This window comes from Conger conger, chromosome 5 (assembly GCF_963514075.1).
Source record: "Conger conger chromosome 5, fConCon1.1, whole genome shotgun sequence".
Lineage (NCBI taxonomy): Eukaryota > Metazoa > Chordata > Actinopteri > Anguilliformes > Congridae > Conger > Conger conger.
In genome coordinates this window covers 48169675-48193970 of record NC_083764.1, presented here as the reverse complement: position 1 = coordinate 48193970, position 24296 = coordinate 48169675, and the positions used below count along the sequence as shown (strand labels likewise).

Here is a 24296-nt window from a genome sequence, read left to right as displayed (position 1 = left end):
CTTGAAATATATTAGATATATCAAAATATATTGATTACCTAATAACAACGGCTGCCGTTCGGGTTCTGAAAAGCATCAAGAAACTGTCCTTTGAATGCATATGAAGCAGTAGGCTATACCGTGCGCAGGTTGAACTCAGTCTCGAGCAGCGCTTGCCATTTACGCATGCAGCCAGCCTCAGATTCAAGAGCCCTCCTTCGCTCTCATTCATACAACCAATGGGCAGAAGAGCAGGAACAGCTCAGCAATAAACTGAACATTACACAGTGCAAAAGAGCGAGAGCCAGCAAGCAGTTACATGTCGCTGCTAAGAGCGCAAGGAGTAGCTATAGTGCATAGTTATTGCAGTTAATTCTGAAAAGAGCAGACTGAAAATCAACACAAGATAGCAGCTGTGGATAAAGAATTAAACGTCATTTTAGGAACCGTAACTAAAACCCATTACCGCATCGCAAGTCAGCTTTTTGTGGAGACTGGTCCACAACTTTCAACCCGTCCTGAAATCTGCGATTTCCACTGTTGTGGCTTCAGGCTTGTCATAAGCGCCTTTGTCATGGAATGTTGATTTTCGCTTCTTTGGAATTTACTGCGAGATACCGATTGGGAATTACAACGACTGAACAGGCGACATACGGAAGGCATTTACCATTTCGAGTTAATTTTAATGCTTCGTGAATTATTCTTCTGTGTTTGGTCTGCGTCATATAAAACTGAATTATTTTTTCCTTACAGTTCACTTGTACTTTAAGCGCTAGCATATTATCTTTGTGATTTACAAAACTTAAGATCCGAAGTTTTCAAATTCAGGTAAGAACTTTAAGAGGGACTATGTTTCTTTTTAACTATTTTTAGCGTTAAGACGAATACTGCGCTAATAACGATAAACCAGGATACACTCAACGATTTATGATGATGCTGATGAGCATGATGATGATGATGATGGTATGGTTTTGCTAATAATCTGACAAGATGTTCGGTGTTGTCTGTTGAATATTTAAAACACATGCCCGCGTACGGTCGTAACTCGGAATGACAATCACCGGTGTTGAATCGAATGTTATTTTTCTTTATCGTTGCAGGACGCAAGGATTATTGAGAGAATGAGGAGTCTCTGGGTGAAGCATGAGGTGTCGGTGCATTGTTTTTAGACTGGCGTGTCTAATGCTTCTATGGGAGTGTATAACACTAAGTCTTCACTGCTGGGTTTTGGCCACCGCAGCGGGTTCCAGTGATGTCGCTGGTCCCCTCGGCTGGCTCCTTTCTGATAAAGGGCCTTTTCACCACTCCGCGGAATTTACAGAGTTCGTTGAGCGCTACCAACAGGGATTTACCACCAAGTACAAGATTTACAGGTGAGATAGCTACACAACGCAAGTGACATATGGTCCATATACCCCGGATATGTTGCATTAATTACCAGTGCATTCACTCTGAGGCAAATTGATATTTATTGCCAAGCGGGTTTTCAACAGTTTTAAAAAAATCACATTTCCGTGATAATGTGTCAAATTGTTTGGGATGTAGCGCGTATGACTTGGCATGACTAGGTACTGAGTTCCGAGGTGTGTGCTTCTAATATAAAATAAATTCAATTAAAAAAGAAACAAATAGCTTCGGTGTACCATGGACAGCTCCTCATTTCATTGCGCGTTTGTAAGACAGCATGGACTTGACGACTTAAAAACTATATCCCCCAAGGGGAAGAAAAAAACAAAACAATTTCTTGGGCAGTTTTTCCACTTAATGATAGAATATGTCGGTTATTTAGAACTATTTACATATCATTGAATAAGGTAGTGTTGCATTACTCTTTTGTTACAAAAGAAAGTGGTCAAATAATAGTGGTACAATGCGTGATCTCCACCTAGTGGTGACTTTAAGAACAGTGTCCTTCGTCAGTGAAAAAATGCGTAATCTACAGTGTGCATTCGAAAATATAAGTTCATCCGAGTTTGTGTTTGAATAGCATTGCTTTATGTTATCAGGCCAAAAGCATATATGACAGAAACAGTTCCCCTAAATAAATTAGGGACCTATGAATAAAGACAATGATATTGTCAAAAAGTAATCCTTAAACAATAGCCTACATTGCATTTGTTTAGTATGGTATTTCTGTATTGATAGTGTCTTAATGGTAGAATAAGAGCTGTTTTTTAGAATGGTACAATTCAGGTGTTTCCTACATACAGTTATACCGCACCCCCAAACCACCACCTCTCTATAGTGCAATATTGATTGTCTAAAGCTGTGGAAAAATGTTCTTCTATTGCCAATTAAAATCCACCTGGCACCTGGACAAACAATGTATGTCGAAAGATGGGAAATAGAGAGCTGTGAGTGATATAGAAGCGCTCCCCCTCCTCTCCCACCCCAGCCCCCCAGAAGACAAAACTGATCCCCGTAAGCTTCTAGAGGCAGTGGAGGGAAGGTCATAAAATGCCACATGCCATGAATATACACCCTTTTGCTGAAGGTTATTGGATGTGTGGGAATGCTGAAGTTATGGACGTTTCTTCTGAAGTTTGCCTTGTGGGGTTTATAATAGTACCGAGCATTGATTAGATGCAGCGAAGCTAGCAGCACCCCAACAATGTCATCTTTGTGGTGAAAATGAGATCTTTTTAAAGGTGAAACCTTTCGGCTTAATTGTAAGGCAGGGGACACTGTGAGACACGTTGACTTTGTGTAGCTCCTTCACTGATTTGCCTGACTGAAACTTTACGGTGGCCATTTTGTCTGCAGAAAGTGTTTTGTGAAAGCATGCAATCAACAGCTTATCATCCCACTGATTGGTTGAATTTTCCTCAGAATCTTTTCCCGTGACCAGGAAAGGATTCCTGAATTGTGTCTACTTGCTGCCTAGATCTGATTCCATTTTATTTAATATCCATTTCAAAAATATGTTTTCAATTAAGGTTCGATATTGAGCCGAACAGGAAGAAGGGGGTATTATTTGATCCTTGTAATGGGTTTTCAGGTTGATACACGTGTTAGCAATAGTTGTTACACCCTGGTACACACAATGGGAGCCTCCACTTGAGTGGAGAGCTTTGGTTTCCAGTTTCTTCTTGACCCTGCTCATTTCCCAGGTTTTGCCACTTTAATTCGGAGTGGCTTTAGGTCTGTGGGAGTGGGCTGAGTAGTTCTCGACCCAGTCTTTTCACCTCCAGCCGCCTCAGGCACATTATCGACTCTGAAAGGCCGTCGACAGCATAGACGGAGCCTGTTTGGCATGTGGAGGTGTTCGTGGTCTGCAGTGCTACTGCATTAATGGGTGTCCATTTATGGGTGTTTATGGGTATTTATCGGGACCAGTCCCAATCGGCCCATTCGATTGGCTGATTCATCAATTTGGTCCCATCTACATTTTTTTTAGTGCACCACTGAAAGATGCTGCACCAATAGTTTAGTTAATTTGTTCATTTTACAAAATAAATTAATTATAATAAAACAAGCTTATGCTGTAATTAACTGTTTAAAAAAAAACATAAAACATTTAATAATGGTTTAGTTGTGAGGCCTTGAACTTAAGAAAACAGAAAGAACATTCTATTTGACTTTTATTGGGAAAAGGATAGATTTCTTATCGAAAACAACTATTCAGAAATTGTACCGGGCTGCAGTTTTTATCCACCGTTTAAATTCGAACATCCATGTCGACCGGGCAAATCTGACAAGCAGGGCATATGGACGGAATCAAATCTGTGGTGAAATATTTTGAACAAGGCTGTTTTCGAACATGCCCATCTAGTTAAACAGATGCTCATGGTGAGGAACAGCTGCTCCGAGGAAATCAGTTGAATAAAGTGACATGAATAAAGCCGGATAGGAAATGCAGATTCAATACCCGCGTCTGCCACCGTGGGATTTCATCTGCAGCGGTGATGCGTAATGTGATCCCTACTTCCATCATTTTTACATGTTTAATTTGTGAGAAAATGACGGAGGAAAAAAAAACAATCCTACGAAAAAGTCTGCGGCTAATAGAGTGTTCTGTAAATTAAATTTAGTCTCCAAGGTGACGCCGACTCCACGATTTGAAGACAACTTTGTATTTGGTAAAGTTATTTGGATATGGCACCTTGGTGCTTTTTCAGGGATTTGGACCTAGAGCCTACAGCTCACAATTTCGATTTGCCAACCATTGAACTACACCTAACGTGTAACTTGAGTCTGTTTGTTGTGGGTTCTGAGCCTGGGCCCCTGATGTATGCTTGGCGCAACAAGATGGACGGTTTGGTCACTGAGCTAAAGCCCAAAGCGTGCCTCATCAAGCCCTTATTCAAGCTCCAGAGGGTGATGTCACCTTCTTTAGTGGACGTCTGCGTGCTGCCTCACGTCTCTGAATTCCGCTATGACCACATCATGTGATCTGAATCGTGTGCCTTCATTTCCATACTTAAGCCATGCAAATGCGCTAGGGAAGTTTTTTTTTTTCAATACACAAAAGGAGCTAGAATGTATTACCATGACAGCCTGGCTAAGTGAGATCCTGTAATGCATAAGACGTGCAGATATCTCCTACGCTGTCCCGCAAGTTTCATTTTAGTGTCTCCTTTGCATTCTTATCAATGACATTTTACTCTGGACGCATTAAAAGGGCATATGCAAATTGGTTGATGAAAAAAAAACATGTGCTGTTTGCAGTAATTATCTTTTGTGTTCCCACATTATTCGTCGGTGTGTGTGCGTGTGTGTGTGTTTGTGTGTGTGTGTGTATGTGCGTGTGTGTGAGTGTGTGAGAGTGTGTGTGTGTGTGTATGCGTGTGTGTGTGAGTGTGTGTATGTGTGTGTGTGTGTGTGCGTGTGTGTGTGTGTGTACGTGTGTGTGTGTGTGTGTGTGTGTGTGTGTGTGTGTATGCGTGTGAGCTATACGGATTGGGTACGTAATTGACCTGCTTTCAATTCGACCCAAAAAACTCAAGTTACTTCCATATGGAAAGTATGTACTCTATGCAGTCCCATGTAAAAACATAATTCCTAAAATCTGGAAGCTAATTCACCAATGTTTCACACAAACTACATTACATTTTGGCATTTAGCAAGCACTTTTATCCAGACTTACTTGCTCAGATTAGTGGATAGACTGTGGAACACACAAATGTTGTGTTACCAGCCCAGTTCCCTGAACATTATATCACACTCAGGCCAGTTTTCTCCCAGTGCAGTGGTGCCCATGTTTTGTTTTTTTGTTTTTTTTCATTCATAAATGTTTTCCTACATGTGTTCACACATGGACCTATATTTCATGATCTCATATCAACATTTCTTCAAACCTTCCCGATCCCCTCAAATCAGAGTAGACTATACAGTGAGCCCCATACCATCTTAGGACAAAGACATTTTCATATCGCTCAGTAGTCCACAATTCTAAATTATTTCAGATTATCAGTTTATTTTGGTTTTATATAAGCTTATTCTTTGGCTTTTCTGCATTTGAGTTCTTAAAAAAAAAAATTCTCATCCAGAAACAAATAAAAAAACAAGATGTCTTTGTCCCAAGACCTACTGTATGAAGTTCACTGTATATAACCACTAACGTGAGTTTTTAATTTGTGCATTTGAAGATAGCACACTCCATGATGCATATATGATCCTTCTAATGATGTTGACTGATACAGACAACCTCATCATCTCCTTATCATTATCATTTCATTAAAATAAAAGTATATATCTTTCCAGGACCACAGTTCATGTCTGGTAATGATTAATGAAATATAAGTTTAATCTCTGTCTTTTTTCTTTTTCCTTGTAGCCCATGTACTGGCACTAATTATTTTAATAGTACATGGCTCCACTTGGTGTTGTACCATTATTTCTAATAGCATTACTAAGCATTGTGTGTCTCCCACATTAATATAAAGTGAATGGGGGATGTGAGACAATTTGTCCTGTTTACAAAATATCCTGAAATATCCAGAAAAGGTTTTGTACAGTTCAGTAACACTGAATTATATGCCTCTTACTAGTGGTAATTCTTTCCGACAAAAAAACATGAAAAGTGTGAGACTCACAGTGCTTTATACTGTAGGTACAATATGGTATGTGGGGTATGTGTGTGCATGGGCATGTGCATGTATTATTACGTTACATTACATGACATTGTATTTAGCAGACGCTTTTATCCCAAGCGATGGACAAAAAAATGTCTACCAAGGTCACTAGAGCAAACTACAGAAATGGTCAGATCAGTTATAATTCACACAGAATCAGTTATACATCCATACCCATTACTTCCGGTACACGGCGCATGAATATATGTAGTTCTTGCGCATATTCAGTGGCGGTTAATACGATGCTTTCGAATCTGCAGAGAGTTCGGTCGCTGGAAGATCAACAGCCTGGCCCTGGAGAGGCAGGACAGCAATGGCCTCGCTTTTCCCCTCGATCCCGAGTTCATGCAGAGCATCAGACACCTGGGGCGTAGGCCCAACCTCCGCAGGATCACGGAGAACATCATCAAGAAATACGGCACCCACTTCCTGCTGTCCGCCACACTGGGAGGTAACACTTAACACGGCATTCATCAAGGTCTCTTTACGCAGAGTAGATTTGAATACAGATCAGCCCTGCGGTCGTGCAGCGTATCATAAACGCCGCACCGCTGCGCTTTACACACTCCATATATTATGTGTATAAACCGCCAGGGCTCTCGGCGGGTTATTTATTCTTTTTCGGCGAGGCAATTCGCAGACAAACAGATGTTTAAATGAGTTTTATTGAAAGGCGGGCTTGGAGGTCGACCTGGCCGCTAGGAGAGTGAAAAAGCGAAAAGGGAGAAGTTTCTAGAAACAGAACGTTTAGGCGCGGGTACATCGAAAGAAGCCGATATTTATCATTGCCCTTTATACAGTCTGCAGCTGGTCAAATGTTCCCAAACCACGTCTACGGAAGGTACATTTTAAAAGCCACTAATAACTCTTATTTGCATCCCAAATTGGTGGATATTCTCTTTACTGCATACATCTGCTCCTGTTAATGTGAGGCTGTCCATCAGTCGAAATCCATTATTCATCCGAGTCATTTCCAAGTGTGATTAATTTTAAAACACTTGTGACGCCGTTAAGTCTTTCAGAAGCGAAATGTTTTTTTGTTTTTTGTCGCCCTAGGGACCCAGTGTTGGCTTAAATCAGCGGCGACGTTAACTGCAGTGGCATGTGTGGGATTGCTCATTTGGGTGGCAGGATAGCTGTCTAAGAGGACTAATCAGCAGACATACCGTGCCTCTATTGACAGGGCCCTCAACTCGTTATCTCCTGCACTGACGGCCGAGCCTGTTCTTGCCCGCAGTGACGGTGTCAATCCTGCTAACTGAAGCATTTTTAACAGAAGCTGCTGACAGCCTTACTTAATATTAAGGGAGGAAAAATATGTTGTATAACTCAATATGAAAATGAATATTTAAAGAAACCATTTATTTTCCGGTGACCTTGTGCAGTATCTCGGTAATTACAATACACTGCCCCAAGCATGCAAGATAGCTAGATAACAGTTAATAAATGCAGAAATACGGTCTGTATTTGCACAATACTGTACAATCCGGCATATATTTCCCTTGCAAAAAGGAACTGCTCACTCAAGCCCTCTATGAACAGTAGCAAGAGATGCTGACAATTTTGACAAATGTGTTAATCATCTGACTTGCAACAAATGAGTTTCCAGTTTCTGGTAGCTTATTAAAATGTGTTAAAACCGTGCTTAGGCATGATTGGCTTAGGTCTAAGTGGACAGTATATGCATTACCTTAGTTATCCTGTTCTGCCAAGTAGGACAAACCAAGGCCAGGACTCATTGACACCTCTAGTTTATGCAAAATTGCCTGCAGTCATTTTAATTTATTTTAAAAGCATATTTGATCGAACAGAGATTAATTATTAATTCAAGCAGAAGTGAACGGACGATAGATGATGATGTTTTGAGATATATGCGGTGGTTACTGCTTCGGCTACTTGACGGGAATTCTTCAGATGTCTTTTAGCAGGGGCTGACCTGCACAATCGAGGGGAATTATCAGCGGTAGACTGAGACTCGCTGATGTGTAAAAAGTGTGAGTAAGAGTGCTGAAGTGTGCCTTGCAGTGGATGTACTGCCTGTGTAATATTTAACCTTCATCGCTGCACCAGAGTGACATTATAATCTGGAATGGACATTCACATACTCCTGTCTCTGAACTCCACTACCCATGAGCAACCCCCTACACAGTGTAGATTTGCCTGTCTTCCTTTCAAAGGCAGGCGCTTACTGGCTTGTTACTAATTTGGATGCACCTGACTGTGTGAGCTCCAAGGTAATGTTTCGCAAATGGAACCCACATGAAAGTAGTGCCTATGTGAGTTTGTGTTTACACCAGAGAGCTTATATATTTTGTAAATAATCTTTTAGTTAGTAGTTAGCTACCAACATTGTTCAGTACAACAAAATAATTCTTAATGTTTTGTAAAACACTTTTCCTGACTAACTGAGCCCAAATATGTTCGTACAGCTTGCTGGCTAAAGTGTGTTAACAAGCTCAGTGTGCTTTTAACAGTGCAGCATAGCAAGCTTATGGAAACATTACATTGATGAATTGCTGCACATGCGGCCTATAACTCCTACGTGTATTAAAATTGAAACATGTATTTGAATCATAGCATGTTTGATTAACTACATTTGTAAACTACTGATTGTCACTGATTGGCAATTTTGGAAATGAACACACACAGATTTATGGGACATCCTACCTGCTGATTGATATATCTGATGCTGCCTACGGCATGGTTAAGCAGGGAGAGAGGGCTGTTTCTCCTAGCTGGACGGCTTTCTGCTGCCTCCCACATAGGGAGGCCTCTGCAGTCAAGAACAACATGGCCTCACCAACAGGCACATAACACTGCCTGGGAAACAGGCAGTACATTTGTTGAATGTCCTGACATTTAATTCAAAAGTGAGTCAGTCTCACCTACAGCCATGCACAGCTGAAGATGATTGGTCTTCGGCCCAACTGTTTCTTGATGCATTTGTCAGGCTTATTTATATACCGTAGGCACAGAAGAGCCTGGTTAGACACGGATACAGACCTTTCAAGCTCAGAGCCATCAAGGCAAGCCTTTTGTCTGTGTAAGCCAAATGGTAGCTTAACGCAGTTTACACTTTGTGTTCTGGAGCTCAATTTCTGACTTTTTTGCCCTTTCAAGGGCAAAAAAGACCTTCTCTGGCCAATTTTTACTTACGATTTTTTTGGGTCTGTTGTTTAAGTTGTGTAAGTCCTTGTCACGCACCTCTGCGTTTTAGATTTTGTCCAGTAGCAGTCTTCCCCATATTCTTAGCATTGGATAGAGATAAAAGAAAGGGGATGTAAGACCGTTATAAAGAGACTTTATCCCTTTATACCATTATGAGACTTTATCCCTCACAATAAAACACTGCACCATACCTGGCAGCACGTCACTCGTAATTACTGACTTGTTCATTTACTGTATTTAGAGGCCCTTCAGAAGCAGGGCGACTTAAAAGTCCTGCGAAGCTGAATTAAACTCCAATCACAGTAACAGCAACAATACTGTAGAGCAGCAGAGGCTATGGAGCAACAAGCAGTTAGGTCAAGAACCCGATAATCAGTAAGAACTTGTGTTTGATTGGTTACCACGCATCGCAATTTGTACAGGGCTCTCCTGTTAGTGGTTTATTTTTTTTACTTGATTGATTCTAACATTGTGGCATCTGCTTTTGTGCACTTTCCATGATTGCAGTTGTCATGCAAAACAGTTTTTGAGTGGAGATCTTATCTGCAGCAGCAATGCTTCCTTTTTTTTTACCAAAGTAGAGAACAAATGCAGTTACGTTGAAGCAAAATCATCTGAAAAGAACATTGGTGAGCCTGATTAAAATACAAAAACCAGTTCATCAAGAAAAGCATATCCACGACTACTTAATTGTAACCTTAGTGGTAAGCAGTTGCACCCACAGCTGATTAAATGGTGATAAACCCTTGTGTTGTCTTAAGGGTCAAAAATGACCCGCTACTAAGTTAAATGAAAAAATCTTTCAATGTGAAATTTGATGACACAGTTTGTGATGAGTGACAGGTTGTTTCTTCAAGAAAAATAGATTTGGGGTTTAAAAGTCAATGAACCTGCTTTCATTGTGTACCCTTAGGACAAGGGAAGTATACAGAATGTTTAGACTACACAAGGGTTAAAAAAACAAGCATTAAACAGTAATAGTTTCAGCATACACAACATTAGTTAATAATTAACTAATACATTTCCATTCAGGGCATGTTCCCTCGTCATGTTGTTCGCATGATTCTTGACAATGATTCATAATATTAAACATTAAAATGCACCATACTAGCATACGCTAGCAATGCTCTTTGATCCACACGGCATTGGATGGTCAGACCTTAAGTGATCTCTAAATTCCTTAATGATTCATAAAGCTTGTATTGCGTCTTCATTAACCTGGTGTGACATTTGTAACTTATTAATAAACATTTGTCAGAAGGTTGCCCTTATGTTAATTGCCTTTATGTGCCTTGATCCATTTTATAAGAGTATCTGTTTTGGCATCCTTCTTCAAGGACTGCATTCCCTTATGAATGGTTCATAAAGATGCTATGCTATGTTAAGAAAGCCATTATAAATAACTACATAAATGCTTTCAGTTCAGTAGCAACTCACTGTGACTAAATGAACACACACTGGTCAGCAATAGAAACAAAAAGTGCATGGTTGTCAGAAACCTGCATTATTTAAATTACGAAATCAATTATGCTTATCGAATGTTACAGACTTAATGACACATCATAATTATTCAATAAATGAATTATAATTATAAATAATTACAATGAATAAATTGTCAACTAAACATAATCATTAAATAAATAAATTATAATTATAAATAATTACAATGAATAAATTGTCAACTAATCAGCAGAACTGGCTTACCGTCTAACACAAGCACAAAGAGCAAATCTTGCGATTTGCTAGTGATTCCCTAACTGAAAAAACAGCCTAAAGCCAATGCTGGAAAGAATACTTCAGGGTTTCATATTGAACATGTGTGTGTGTGTGTGTGTGTGTGTGTGTGTGTGTGTGTGTGTATGCGTGTGTGTGTATGCGTGTGTGTGTATGCGTGTGTGTGTGTGTGTGTGTGTGTGTGTATATGCATGCGTGCGTGTGTCTGCGTGCATGCGTGCCTGCGTCCCCCCAGGTGAGGAGTCCCTAACCATCTTTGTGGATAAGAGAAAGCTGAGCAGGAGAGCGGAGGGTGGAGAATGGAACAGCACGGCTGTTACACTGGAGACGCTCCACCAGTTAGCTGCTTCCTACTTCATCGACAGAGAGAGCACGCTCCGCAAGCTTCACCACCTCCAGATCGCCTCCACTGCCATCAAGGTGGGCCCCCTGACCGCTGATCAGCCATTATTGGCCGAGCTCACCCATGTTACCTCTTTCCCTTTTATTTCCAAGGTTTTCACTCTGACAGCATCTGCGGTTGTTCAATGGGCAGTGTCAAAAAATACATTTTTATTTTAGATTTTTTTATTAATAAAAAATGAGGAATGGAAGGGGGCATAAAAATAAACAGATCAACAACCTTGAATGAACAGGGCTTCTGAGGTCACAGCTTTAGCACCCTGTTCGGATGGAATTCATATTTTGTATTTGGGAGCAGGTGAGGAGAAATTGAAATTGCAAATGTTTCACAGAAGCAAGTTTTGAAGTCTCCTTTTTATTAGGTAAAATATTCATTTCTTATGCATCCCGGGACAAACAAATGCATTGAAATAATTGGAAGTAAGGCACAAAGGCCATCTGCTAGCATCTGTTTGATAATTGAGATGAATTGCTTGAAAGTAATGAATAATTCATAAATTTTTATGGTGACTAATGCACATCAAAAAAAGCTTTAATTCAAGGCTCAGGCACTTTTTTTTACATCTTGTTGATCAAGACTAATCGGGTAAAAAAGTAAAAGGTGGTCACTGGATCCTATGCTTAAAAATGAGGTACTTACCAGAACAGAAGAGCCCACCTGAATGTTAAGATAACTAGCTCTTGAAAAATATATTTCTCACGAGGGCAGTAGAGGAACCATGCTACAACAGTTATATATCAGGGTGATAAATTATCTGTACGATATCAATAATTCCTAAGACAGCTAAGCCCATTTGTCAGCTGTTTCTAATATGAGTAAGATGTCACATTGTAATGAATTGAAGAATTATGAAGATCATCTTCCGCACTGCAAATAATAAATGGTTCATCAACACATCACGCAATGGTGAGTGTGTGTACAGGAAATGTTAAATAGCTGGGAACCGTAAATCAGGATTTTTAATTATGATTTACAAAGCCAATGTTATGGTACCCCATCCACTCATATTTACATTTATTACACTTGTCGAGCTGCAATTTACAGTATAAAGGGAAAACCTGCTTAGGGTAGGTCTGGTTGGCAGTACTATTTGGTGCTGCCACACATTAATGTTTGGCTGCCTAATGTTTAATTCTGCAAACATTCCGAATGAGGAAATGGATGGAATGTTTTGCTGACACCACAGGGGTTTACTGGTAAACACTTTCCCTGTAAGCCCAAATGAAAGTTTGAACTAAAGCAATGGCAATCTGCAGTACGTGCCTCTAACAGATGTTTGCTTTTGTTTCCTTCCTGACTTGATATTTTAACCATTCGTGATGTAGGGAGGATCCAATTTTCTTTTTTGTCCACTCTGAAAATCTGAAAAACCAAATCAAAGTCTTTAGAAGGGACAAGAAGGCTCAAGGGATCTACTGTTGTTGTAGTTGTATTTTTATTGGTCTTCAAGTCATCGAGAGCACGTTGGGTCTGACACTTTTGGCTAGAGTTATTCTTTCCTTCTGAATGTTCTGGTTGATTTAAACACGATGAGAAGCCCCATCTCTGAATCAAAAGGGCTTTTCACAGCCAGATAAAGTAGTAGAGACATGGGAGTAAGCTAATGTGCTCATGTGAGCTTTTGGTACTGGAGATGTTGATAACTGTTTTTCACTCTCGGGTCGTATCCCCCTTGAAAATTCTCGGTTCAGACTCAGACTTGATTCTTGGTGTTCAAAATGAATGTTTCAAAAGTCATTAATGGGCTCATTAGTTAAAGTCGAAGAAGAAAAGGGAAATTAATGTGCGCCGATTTTAATGAGGTGTGTGACCGACTCAACTGGGGACTAACTCAAAGAGGACAGGCTAGTGCACAAGCAGCGGCATAAATACACTTTGAAAGTATGAATTTTTCACATCAGCCAACTTGTGACACAGCTTTCTAAAGTTTATACGCATCAAAGTTGAGAGGGTCATGAAAAGCCATCCAAAGACATCGAATGTAAAACCAAACGCTCTGAGCTGTGTCTGCTGTCCTCATTAAGTTAAGTGATCTGCCTTATATATGCGGCTTGACAGGTTCATAAAATTGGAGTGTGGCAGGCTACAAAATGGTCGCCGTAAGGTGGTGAAAACCTGCCAGATGAATTGAAGACTCTGACCTGAGGAGGACCTTGCTCATAAATTTCGGAATCTCAGGGACCAGTTCCAGACCACACTACACGGTTCACTTTATACCACCGGCAGAGGCAGGGGACTTCACACGTCTTATTATCTGTTGCGAAAAAAGACACAACATTACTTTCACGGTTAACTACTCATATACTTAAAAAGAAATGCCAATAAGCACTCGCCAATTATTCTTTTGGAAAATTGCAAGTGTTTGTGCAATTACCGGCCCCCTTAAATGCAACAGCAGGATTCCGATGCAATCAGCAAGACCGTATTATCAGAGCGGGTATTACCAAGCAAACGTTTCTACCTCTATAATTATAATCTATCCCACAATGGGTTGACTAGCTCAGATCTTTTTTTTTTTTGTCATGAAGCACAGGTTGTGTGCTTATGCTCCACCAGGCTTATGTTGCAGGTTTGGCCTCATTTCTATGCAAAGGAAAAAAAAGAGGAAAAAAAAACGATATTCATATTTGCATTTTGGGAATTTCCCCTTTAAGTTGGACATCTGTTTCTGCTAGGAATTAATCTGCCGATCCCTGTAGAGGCCTCTCGGATTTTAATTAATTGCATGGAAGCACCAATAAAAAGAATGTAAATGCCTACAGCGGGACTGCTGAAGTAGTGATTTTCTCTCCCTGGCCAAGTATCTCATTGGGAAGTTGCTCCAGCCTTAATATTCTTTGAAAAAATTAAGCAGATTCCATTTTAGATAATGAAATGTGGTGGCTCATGTAATTTTAAATGAACTTTGCAAACTATTGGCGTTCTTACTTGGCTGGTGTCTCAACTGTATGATAATAAGGACTTCTATTCTTATGTGGCTTCATTTTTCATTTAGAAATTTTTCATACCACCTTTGAACACCTAACATCTATTCCAAGGGAGCAGTTCCTGTTTCCCTCCTTACAGAAATCAAAGGTTGTCATTAATCTGCGACGGCAATATGGTTACTTTTATTATCCCATTAGGAATATTTCAGGAAAACCCACTCCGGCACCAGAGACCGTTTTTAAGTGATGGGGAGAGATCTATTTGCCTTTAACCTGGCAGTTCGTCTTACCATATGCCAAAGGAATCTTGATTTACAGCAACTCTATATCAGGATTTTATGAAGAATGATAAAGCTGTGATTGCAAAGACTAATGGAATGTGAAAAACGGAAACGGAGATCCACTTCTGCTTCAGTCACCAGCTTTAACATCGAGGGTATTACCGCGCCGTTTCGCCTGCCGTTGTGTATCGGAGACCAAAGGTTTCTCTGACATGATTTCGGCCTCCGTAGATACTTCATACCGCGTTTTCACTTGACCCGTATCAGTCAATGCCTCGATGTAATTTCTCGGAATATGCATGAGCGCAGCTGGACCGTTATTGCTTCTGAATCCCGCATCACCTTGCAGTCAGTGAAAAGCCTATCCTTGACCTCAGAGCTTCCTGAAGCAGAATGATATTAGAGCAGAACATTATACTATCAATCAGACGGTCATTCTCTTCATAAAGTCTCTTACGAAACTGCATCACACTGTAACAGATGCAGCTCAGGATGTGTGACAAGCTTGTAGCAAAGTGAAGGTGCAAAAATGGCATTATATAAAATACATTTTAAATCAGTTGCTCAATAAGATATAGCTGCTGCTTACACTTTATGGGTATCCATTAGTAGCTCAATAAACTGGTACATTTTTATGAATTTAAATACATTTTTTAAAATGTTCCTCTTTTGGTCAATTTATGCTTTGTATGTAGGTAAAATATATTTCAGGAAGTAGAATGCGTATAGAATGTTATTTACTTTGGAGGAATATTCTCTGCAGTAGAATGAAACAGTTCTCCTTTCTCTCCCTCTCCCTCTCTCCCTCCCTCTCTCTCCCACTCCCCGTCTCTCTCTCTCCCTCTCCCTCCCTTCTCCCTATCTCTCTCCCTCTCTCTTTCTATCGCTCTCTCTCTCTCTCACTCTCTCTCTCCCCGCTCTCCTTTAGGTGACCGAAACAAGGACAGGCCCTCTCGGATGCAGTAACTATGACAACCTGGACTCTGTCAGCTCTGTTCTAGTTCAGAGTCCTGAAAACAAGATTCAATTACAAGGTAGACCATGTTTAAATTAACCCAGCCACAATCTCTGAAGACATTAATCCAATTTTCTCCTTCTGTCATTTTGCACTAAAAAGAGCAGAAAGCACATTCTAGAAATCCCTGCTTAAAGGCTACAGAGGGCTGCGCCCTCAAAGATTTTGAACTTGAATATAATAATGGAGCTGAAAATTAATTTCAGAATTCTTGTCTGGATATGCATTTGTCATATGCATTTTTAAGAAACCAAGTAATTAAGTCAATTCAAGTCAAATAATACGCCAGTGGCAGACTACTTGTAAATGGCATCAATGGACAAATATTGTCTGTTAGACCCTATCATGTGGCCTTTGACGTCATAGCACAGTAGGGCTGGACTGCAGTTTCCCATTTTAGTTACAAAGAAGATAGAGCAGTCGGTACTTTAATGCCCTTCACTTGACCACAAGTAAAAGTGGACTCTTGGGGTTCACCATTGAGCAACAACAATGAAGTGTACTGCTCTAGGACATTTAGCATCCGTCAGACACGCTATCTAAATGGAAAGTCTGTCAGAGAACATCCGTATGTCCTTGCAGCTGACCTCAAAGTAACACAAAATGATCCCGGTGATCCCCTCAAGCAGAGCTCGGGCCACAACCCCCCTGAAATCCCAACCCTCTTACCTGCCTATGCCGGTCCCTCCTCGCTTTCTCCCCCAGAAATGTCGGTGCAGTCGCCCTCCCACCTGCCCATTTCTCAACCCGAGTCAAAATACTGCATCTCTAACACCGCGGAAACACATCCATCCCTCAGTGAATACGACAGGCAGCCAACGTTTTTATAATCTGAAGGAATAATACCAAAGCCGAGTGATTAAGTTCCCGCTATTTACAATTTCAGCTAGTTCGGTTCAGTTACAGCAGCAGAGGCACAATAATGTCTGCGCTTTCAAAGAATTCATTCATAACACAAATGTTAGAAATCCTGCAGTTATTTTGGTTAAAGGCACCTCGCAGTGAATAGTTAGTTCGTATGATATAGACAGGTTCACTGCCCTTCCAAAAAAATTCAGTGGCCTTGTAAGCATGACAATATAAAAGTGAGGACTTTACCAACGTTTCATATTGCATACATTTTGTTCAACATTTTCTTGGAATTTATGTTCACCTTTAAAAGGTGAATTAATGCCGTGCAAGAGATTATTAAGCATACACTTTTATGATGTCCTTGCATTGTGCTTAATAAAAACACTGCTCTCGCTGCTAGTTCATATTTTTTGAAGACATTGTATCAAAACTTGAAAAGAGCAGTGCAGTCTGTTAAAATTTTTACAAGCTTATCATAAGCATACAGACTTTGGGCTTATTAATTGGGCTTATTCAGAATAAAACTTGTGGATGTAGTCAGGTTCTTTAGTATCTCCTTGGAATTTACTCGTATATTATAGCAATACAACTGAATAAATTGGTCCCAAGTTTTTGGCAGTGTATTCAGATGAGATTTTACATCACAGTTATATTACATAGTTCTTCCTTTCTTGATAATTGAACAAAATGTTAACATATGGACAAACTGTACAGTATGTAGTTAAGAATGGATATATTGTTTATAAAGTTTGATTAAATTTCCTGCGATCCATATTTTCCCCAGGACTACAGGTAATTCTTCCAGACTACCTGAGGAGTCGTTTTGTGCAAGCTGCCCTCAGCTACATTGGCTGCAACTCCGAGGGGGACTTTGTGTGTAGGAATAATGACTGCTGGTGTCAGTGCGATTCCGGGTTCCCTCAGTGCAACTGCCCGGAAGTGGACCTACACGCCATGGAGAACAACCTCCAGCACATCAAAGAGGCCTGGACGCTCGCCAACCAGGAGTTTGAGGAATCAGGTGAAGCTCGGATAAGGAAGGTCCCCTGAAAGTGTGTGGGGTGGTGTCTCTTCTGGTGTTGGTGTCACCTCTAGTTCGTCCGTCGCAGGCTCTTGAATGAAGCATCCTCGTCAGTAAAGGCTTTCACCTTTGTAGCTTTTGGACTGGAGTGTGTAGCAGAGACATTCAGAGTCTGAACCTGGACTATGTGATTAACTAGCATGGCCAGAGGTTCACAGTGGGAGGATATAACTGGCTTTATCCCATCAGGGGTAGAGTGGGTGAAAGTTGGCTAACCAGTACATATTCCGCTCCTTCGTGCTCTCACCCTCCTGAAATAATCTGTCTGATAGTGTAAGAGTCCCTGGCTGAAATATGAATATGGAATATGAATCTGTTTTTTGTTTAAAGTATATATATATTTCACAGACATTTTTAATGAAGAACAAGAGGGAATAACACTGTCATAAATGTGGCATAACTTCACTTAAAATGATTTATACACATTCATGATGCAGTAGCTCATCACAAATTATACAATTATGATATGAATCATGCAGCTACACCTGTTATTGAGGAATTGATATGTGCATGTTTATGTCATGTTGCATATACACTGCATGTAAAAAAAACAAAAACAAACAGACTGCAAAAGACAGCTAAACTACTTCATGAATATGTTTCACAGCAATAATGTGCAGAGTAGCTGACAAACCGTTCTAATCCCCTCCCCTCCCCGCCCCCACCCCACCCTCTGAAAGATTAATTATCACAAAAACACAATTAGCACATGCAAATTTAATTCAATTTGAGTGACCTCCCCAAGAATCCTTCATCGGCGTAGTATCACCATCCGTTTTGTCAGACGATCCATAAGCATCATTAACTCTTCACGTTTTTTTTTTTTTGTTCCATCAGAGGAGTTCCAGATCTTCGTGGGCAGGCTGCCAACATTCTATGCTTTGAACACGTCTGCCGTGCAGTACTTCTGGAAGACAGACCCTGGGGTGCAGCGGAGATACCGACAGCTTGAGACCAGCACCAGCCTGCTGGCGGCCAAAGCCCGCAGAATCGTTAACAAGCTCTTCACCCTGAGCAAGAGATGCAACACGCAGCCCAAAATAGTTGTGCAGAAGGAGAGGTGAGGAATATTTTTATGCTTCCATTAACCTGGAGGGGAAAAGGGGGAGGTTCCAGAAATCTCTCAAGCTGCAGACTGTAAATTATGTATCCCTCAGGAGTCGAGGAAGTCAGAAAGTTTTGTAATTTCCACGGCTCTTTTCTATCACAGTACCGCACCGTGAAACCGAGATCACGGGTTCTGGATCTCCTTCCATTGCCGGCGGAAGCATACCGTGTAGCTCTCAGAGCTAAATTTTCTCCAGAGACATACCAAATATCAGTGCCAGGAACTATGGGGTGGAGCTGGCAGTTCTGTATAGCAAACTTCCTGTGAATCGTTATATGACAAGCAAACCAACCCCCCATCTTTAAATACATGGTAGCTACAAATTAGTGTATAATTTGTAATAAATTAACCTAGGCAGCCTTACCAAAGAAAACATGATCACTAACAAGTACGTTTTTTACCTGCAGCAGCATATATTTATATGATATGGCCAATAATGTTGGGGTTGCCACAAAAATGCTTTATATTTAATTCATTTATACATTCTCTTTAAAGCAAACATCCCAAAGGTCACCTCACCCTCTGTTAACCAGGGACTAGAATGGACCATAACAATAACGTTTTGCTCAAGTAATGTCCTGTATGTGTCCAGAATACACAGAAGCATTTATTGAGATTATCCTATGTGTTAGGACCCAGCTTCTCGCAGTGGAATCAAAGTCAGGACAATGTAGGAACACACCCAAGTCAACAAACAGAAAAGTACAAATTTTTAATGTCACTGGAAGATCATGGAAGATCACTGAAACAAAACAAGTTTGCAGTACAGCAACCTTTAACACACTGGTTGTGTGGCCTGGATTAAATACTTTCAGTCTTGACACGCATGTCCATCTTATCTATCATAGTTCATAGTCTTGTTCATCAACATCACATGTTTAACTATGCATACAGAATAAAACTATGAGCCCTTCATTTGGCTGGTTAAAATATTAATAGTATATCCATGTACACTCATTTTTTATAGATATATGTAGCAAAGAAGAAACCACTGAATGACTTTTTACAATGCCCAAACCCTCAAATGATCTGAACAGTCAGATTTCATTACGCTTTGACAGGGCTCCTTTTTTTGTTTCCTTTGCCTTTCAAATTAAATCCCATCTGGATTTTTTTATTGCTTCAAACCCATAATTTATGAAATGATGGGCCTTTTTTTCTTAGCAAAATGGATGCATCCCAAAGCTACACTTCCACCTTTCCCCATCTGTGTGAGAAATGCTGACAGGCAGCGGAGATCTCATCCATTACCATCCGTCCGCTCTCTTCCAGAGCTCCGGGGGACTCTCTCTATGAATATTTACATATTCCGCTGGCATAGCTTATGTTAGAAGCCAGTTGAGCAGCTCACTAACTGAACTTAAGTTCCATCCACGCTGCAGGAGAAAAGATACTTGCACACCTGATTGACATCTCTCATGGGCGGTAAACATATGGTACCAGAAAAGGTGGCATGAATAATATTACTTACATAATTGAATGATATCATTGGTGTTTTGAGATAGCTTTTCATCTAATGAAAAATGTGTGAAAATGATCTTTTCTTGAATATTAAAATATCTGGTTGTCCTTGTTTTAATCAATAGTAAGATATGATATGTTATGACATGTTATGACACGTTTAGCCTCTAACACAGTTGAAAGCTACTTATATCTATACCCTGTAGGTATGCACATATTTCTGCACTAGATGACTTATTTCCCACTGGTTTTGTCACATTAGGGGGGCCATAAGCTTCGCCCTGTCTGTGAAGTTTCTTCTCAACATCTTAACATGGAAGAAGCAAAACCTGAACTAGAGGAATCCTGAGGCATTTATTTGGTAGAAAGGAACGCACAAACTACATTTCCTGGGAAAGGAGAAAAATCCCAGGTTTTGATGGATGGGGGGAAAAGGAGCACAGAACCATTTGTCATGCCTTTGAAGGTGTTCTATTTACATCTAAAATCATGAAACTATCGACAGCAAGGAGCCCGCATCCTCGGCTTTGACTTTAATTGCTCCCAGGGGGTCAAGGCTCACAGAATATAAAGTACTAAACACTCTCAACTCTTCAGAATCCAAGAATGCAGAGTACACAGATTTTGTTAATTACTTGAGGTAGATGCACATTATTGTTTATTCAATATGTTATTAGATCCCTTCGATAATGTAGCGCAGCGACAATATCGGGCTCTACACAAAATGGGATTTCATTGAAAAATTGTTTTCATGCTCATTGTTTTTTTGGGTTAAATACCTTGTTTTCTGTGGTTTTTTTATAGGACTTTCAACTACTGGCTGAATTACGTCTTGTCGATACTGTACTGCAGCGAGAACAACCACATCGGAGTCTACACGGAGGAGACGCGGGGCTGTTTCTGTCCCTACGAGCACCTAAGCTGCCAGGGGGCCATCCCCTGCACGGTGGGGGACGGGCCCTACTGCGCCTCCTGCTCCCCGGAGAACCGCTCGCGGTGCGCCGACTGCAACCTGGGCTACATGCTGAGCCAGGGCACCTGCCGCCACGCCGTGCCCGACTCCACCGACCACTACATCGGCTTCGAGACAGACCTGCAGGACCTGGAGATGCGCTACCTCCTCCAGAACCGCGACAGCCGCATCGTGGTGCACGCCATCTTCATCAGCAACGACATGCGGCTCAACACCTGGTTCGACCCCTCCTGGAGGAAGAGGATGCTCCTCACGCTGAAGAGCAACAAGTACAAGTCCAACCACGTCCACATGCTGCTGGGGATGTCCCTCCAGATCTGCCTGACCAAGAACAGCACTCTGGAGCCTGTGCTGTCCGTCTACATCAACCCCTTCGGAGGAAGCCACTCAGAGAGCTGGGTGATGCCCATCAGTCAGAACAGTTACCCCGATTGGGAGAGGACTAAGCTGGACATCCCCCTGGACTGTTACAACTGGACGTTGACTCTAGGGAACAAGTGGAAGAGCTTTTTCGAGACCGTCCACTTCTACCTGAGGAGCCGGATCAAGACTACCTCGGCGAACGGCAACAGCACCGTCTACCTGGAGCCGCTAGAGCTAGCCGAGCCCGCCCAGAACCTGGGCTACATGAAGATCAACAGTATGCAGTTGTTCGGCTACAGCATGCACTTTGACCCGGAAGCAATCCAGGACTTGATTCTGCAGCTGGACTACCCATATACTCAGGGATCACAGGACTCAGCCCTGCTGCAACTGGTGGAGATCCGGGACCGTGTAAACCGTCTTTCCCCGCCCGGGCCCCAGCCCCTCGATTTCTTCTCCTGCCTGCTTCGACACCGGCTCAAGCTGTCCGCCACCGAGGTGGTACGCATACTAGCAGCCTTGCAGGCCTTCAGTGCCAAACAACCAAACTCTATAGAGTACGAAACAACCAAACTCTGTAGTTAATCTGTGGGTATGGACGAGCGAAGCAAGAATGACGTATTTTGACAAAAGTGATCAGTATTCTGTGTTATAGAGGTCATGAAATAGTAGGTGGAGATTGTATAAATGTAAAAATCTATAATTTATAATATTGTTTTCTGGAGAAAAAAGGTCAGTTCAGCTGAATAGAAATGGAAAATTACACCCTAATGCATTGTCCTCACTGGCTGGTTGGTGAAGTGCTTTGAAAGAGCAATCAAGTTCTTTCCTTGAAATGTCTCTTATTTTAGAAAAACCTCTTGGTGCTTTTTAAGTGATTATACATTTAACAAGCCTGATTACACTTTAGAGATATGCGAGAGAGGCTGTGCCATAGGTGTGTTCCCTCCGTATTTCAGTGGAAAGGTTTCAGTAGATTTTGCGGACTATTAATGTACTAATCTCATATTAATTTCAAGAGTGTTGAAGTACCAAAGAGGGCCCGCTGGTTTTGCCTCCATGTGACACTGAGAAGGGGCGGCTCATTAGAAAACGTTGATTCAAACATTGAATCATTTACGGGCATGAGACATTCTACTGGATAATACTGGATTTCACCCGGAGATTCACTGCAGTCCCATTCGATTTCGATGGCTTGTGTGATCCACACATGGAACATGAAATGATTGGTCCAGACGGAGGTTTTGGAATGCAGTATTTCTGATTACTTTTTTGTTACAGCCTCAGTCATCTAGCATGCCGCTTCTTGTCCCCCCCATCTTGTAAGTACAACAGATTCTACTGTAGTTTTGCTAGTTGTGGGTAATCAAAAACCTTACATGTCTCTGGGGGAGATTCAGCCCTGTACTGTTCCATCTATGTTTTTACTAAATGGAATTTCGTATTTACAAAAAAATATCTATATTACCAGTACTTGTTTTTTTTTTCCGTTGTTGTTTGTTATTGTTTTTTTTTTACAAATATTTGTAAACAGATCATTTAAAGAGTATTAGTGGTGTAAAAAGGGAAAATCTTGTAGTTTTCGGCAAATAATGTTCATGTATGTTATATATTTGCTGTAGCCCTTTTTAATACAGATTATTTGTGTAAAGTTAAGAAAGGTATCCATACAAAATTAAATCACATAATAAAATTTAATACACAATAGAAGGGTTGTGAATATTTGGAAGATCACAGTCATTGTATTTTAATTGTCCAAGTACTCATTGTCTATTTTTGCCACCGACAGTATTTAGATATTGTAACTATTTCCAGGTCATATTTTTATATTGCTTTTCTTTTGTTTAAAAATATATAGCTTTTGTGTTACATTGTATGATGATGCAAAACATACAACTTTTAAAAATGGCAACAAGCTGCACAAGAAAAGTAGTTTTTCATTTTCGAATCGACAAGCACTAGCACTGTAAATATATATTTCATTTAGACTCACCTATTACAGTATACATTCACTGAGCACTCTATTAGGCTCATTTTTTTTGACTTATTGGTGTTCTGCTGCTGTATCCTATCCTTAGAGGTCTGAGGTGTTGGGCGATCAGAGATGCTCTTCTGCATACCACTGTTGTAATGTGTGGTTATTTGCAGTATTGTCACCTTCCTCTGAGCTTTCACCGTTCTGGCCATTCTCCTCTGACGTGTCTTATTAACAATGCGTTTCTGCCTGCAGAAGTGCTGCTCACTGGATGTTTTTTTTGCTTTTATGCACCATTCCCTGCAAACTCTAGAGACTGTTGTGTGTGAAAACCCCAGGAGACCAGTAGTTTCTGAGATGCTCAAACCACCCTCGCAGCAATTATCATTCCACGATCAAAGCCACTTAGATCACATTTCTTCCCCATTCGGACATTTTGTCTGAAAAACAGCTGAACTTCTTGACCATGTCTGCATGCTTTTATGCATTTAGTTGCTGCCACATGATTGGCTGATTAAATATTTGCATTTACAAGCTGGTCTACAGGTCTACCTGATAAAGTGCTCACTGAGTGTATATTATGTTATAACATTGTGTCATTATTCATTTCATTACAAAATGAAATGTATGAAAAAGAAGGCCCAACCAAATGCAAAATGTGTCCTTGAGGGGAATAGTTGACATGAATATATTCAATTCCTCTGTGTAAAAGGAGAAATGTGCCTGAAAACATAATATATAGACAAAAAATAAACTTGCGCAAACCTAGATTAAATCAAATTCCATTGATGTTCTTCTCTTAAATGATTGTCAATTTGGATACCACCAAAAAATAACTGAAAAAATATTCCAAAGAAAAATAGAACTGAATTAATTTGAATGTGAATACATAAAACATTGGA

At 40.7% G+C, this 24296-nt stretch overlaps 1 protein-coding gene across 1 annotated transcript; it reads left to right on the top strand.

Annotated features, from left to right (window-relative positions):
• Positions 1 to 266: 266 nt before the first annotated feature.
• On the top strand, positions 267 to 24174 carry LOC133128644 (BMP/retinoic acid-inducible neural-specific protein 3-like). The gene is made up of 8 exons (XM_061242341.1): positions 267 to 807; positions 1080 to 1352; positions 6314 to 6504; positions 11191 to 11375; positions 15495 to 15600; positions 17218 to 17454; positions 18352 to 18574; positions 20888 to 24174. The coding sequence occupies exons 2-8, from the start codon at positions 1123 to 1125 to the stop codon at positions 22002 to 22004; spliced, it is 2289 nt and encodes a 762-aa protein (XP_061098325.1). The 5' UTR covers positions 267 to 807; positions 1080 to 1122; the 3' UTR covers positions 22005 to 24174.
• The last annotated feature ends 122 nt before the right edge of the window (positions 24175 to 24296 follow it).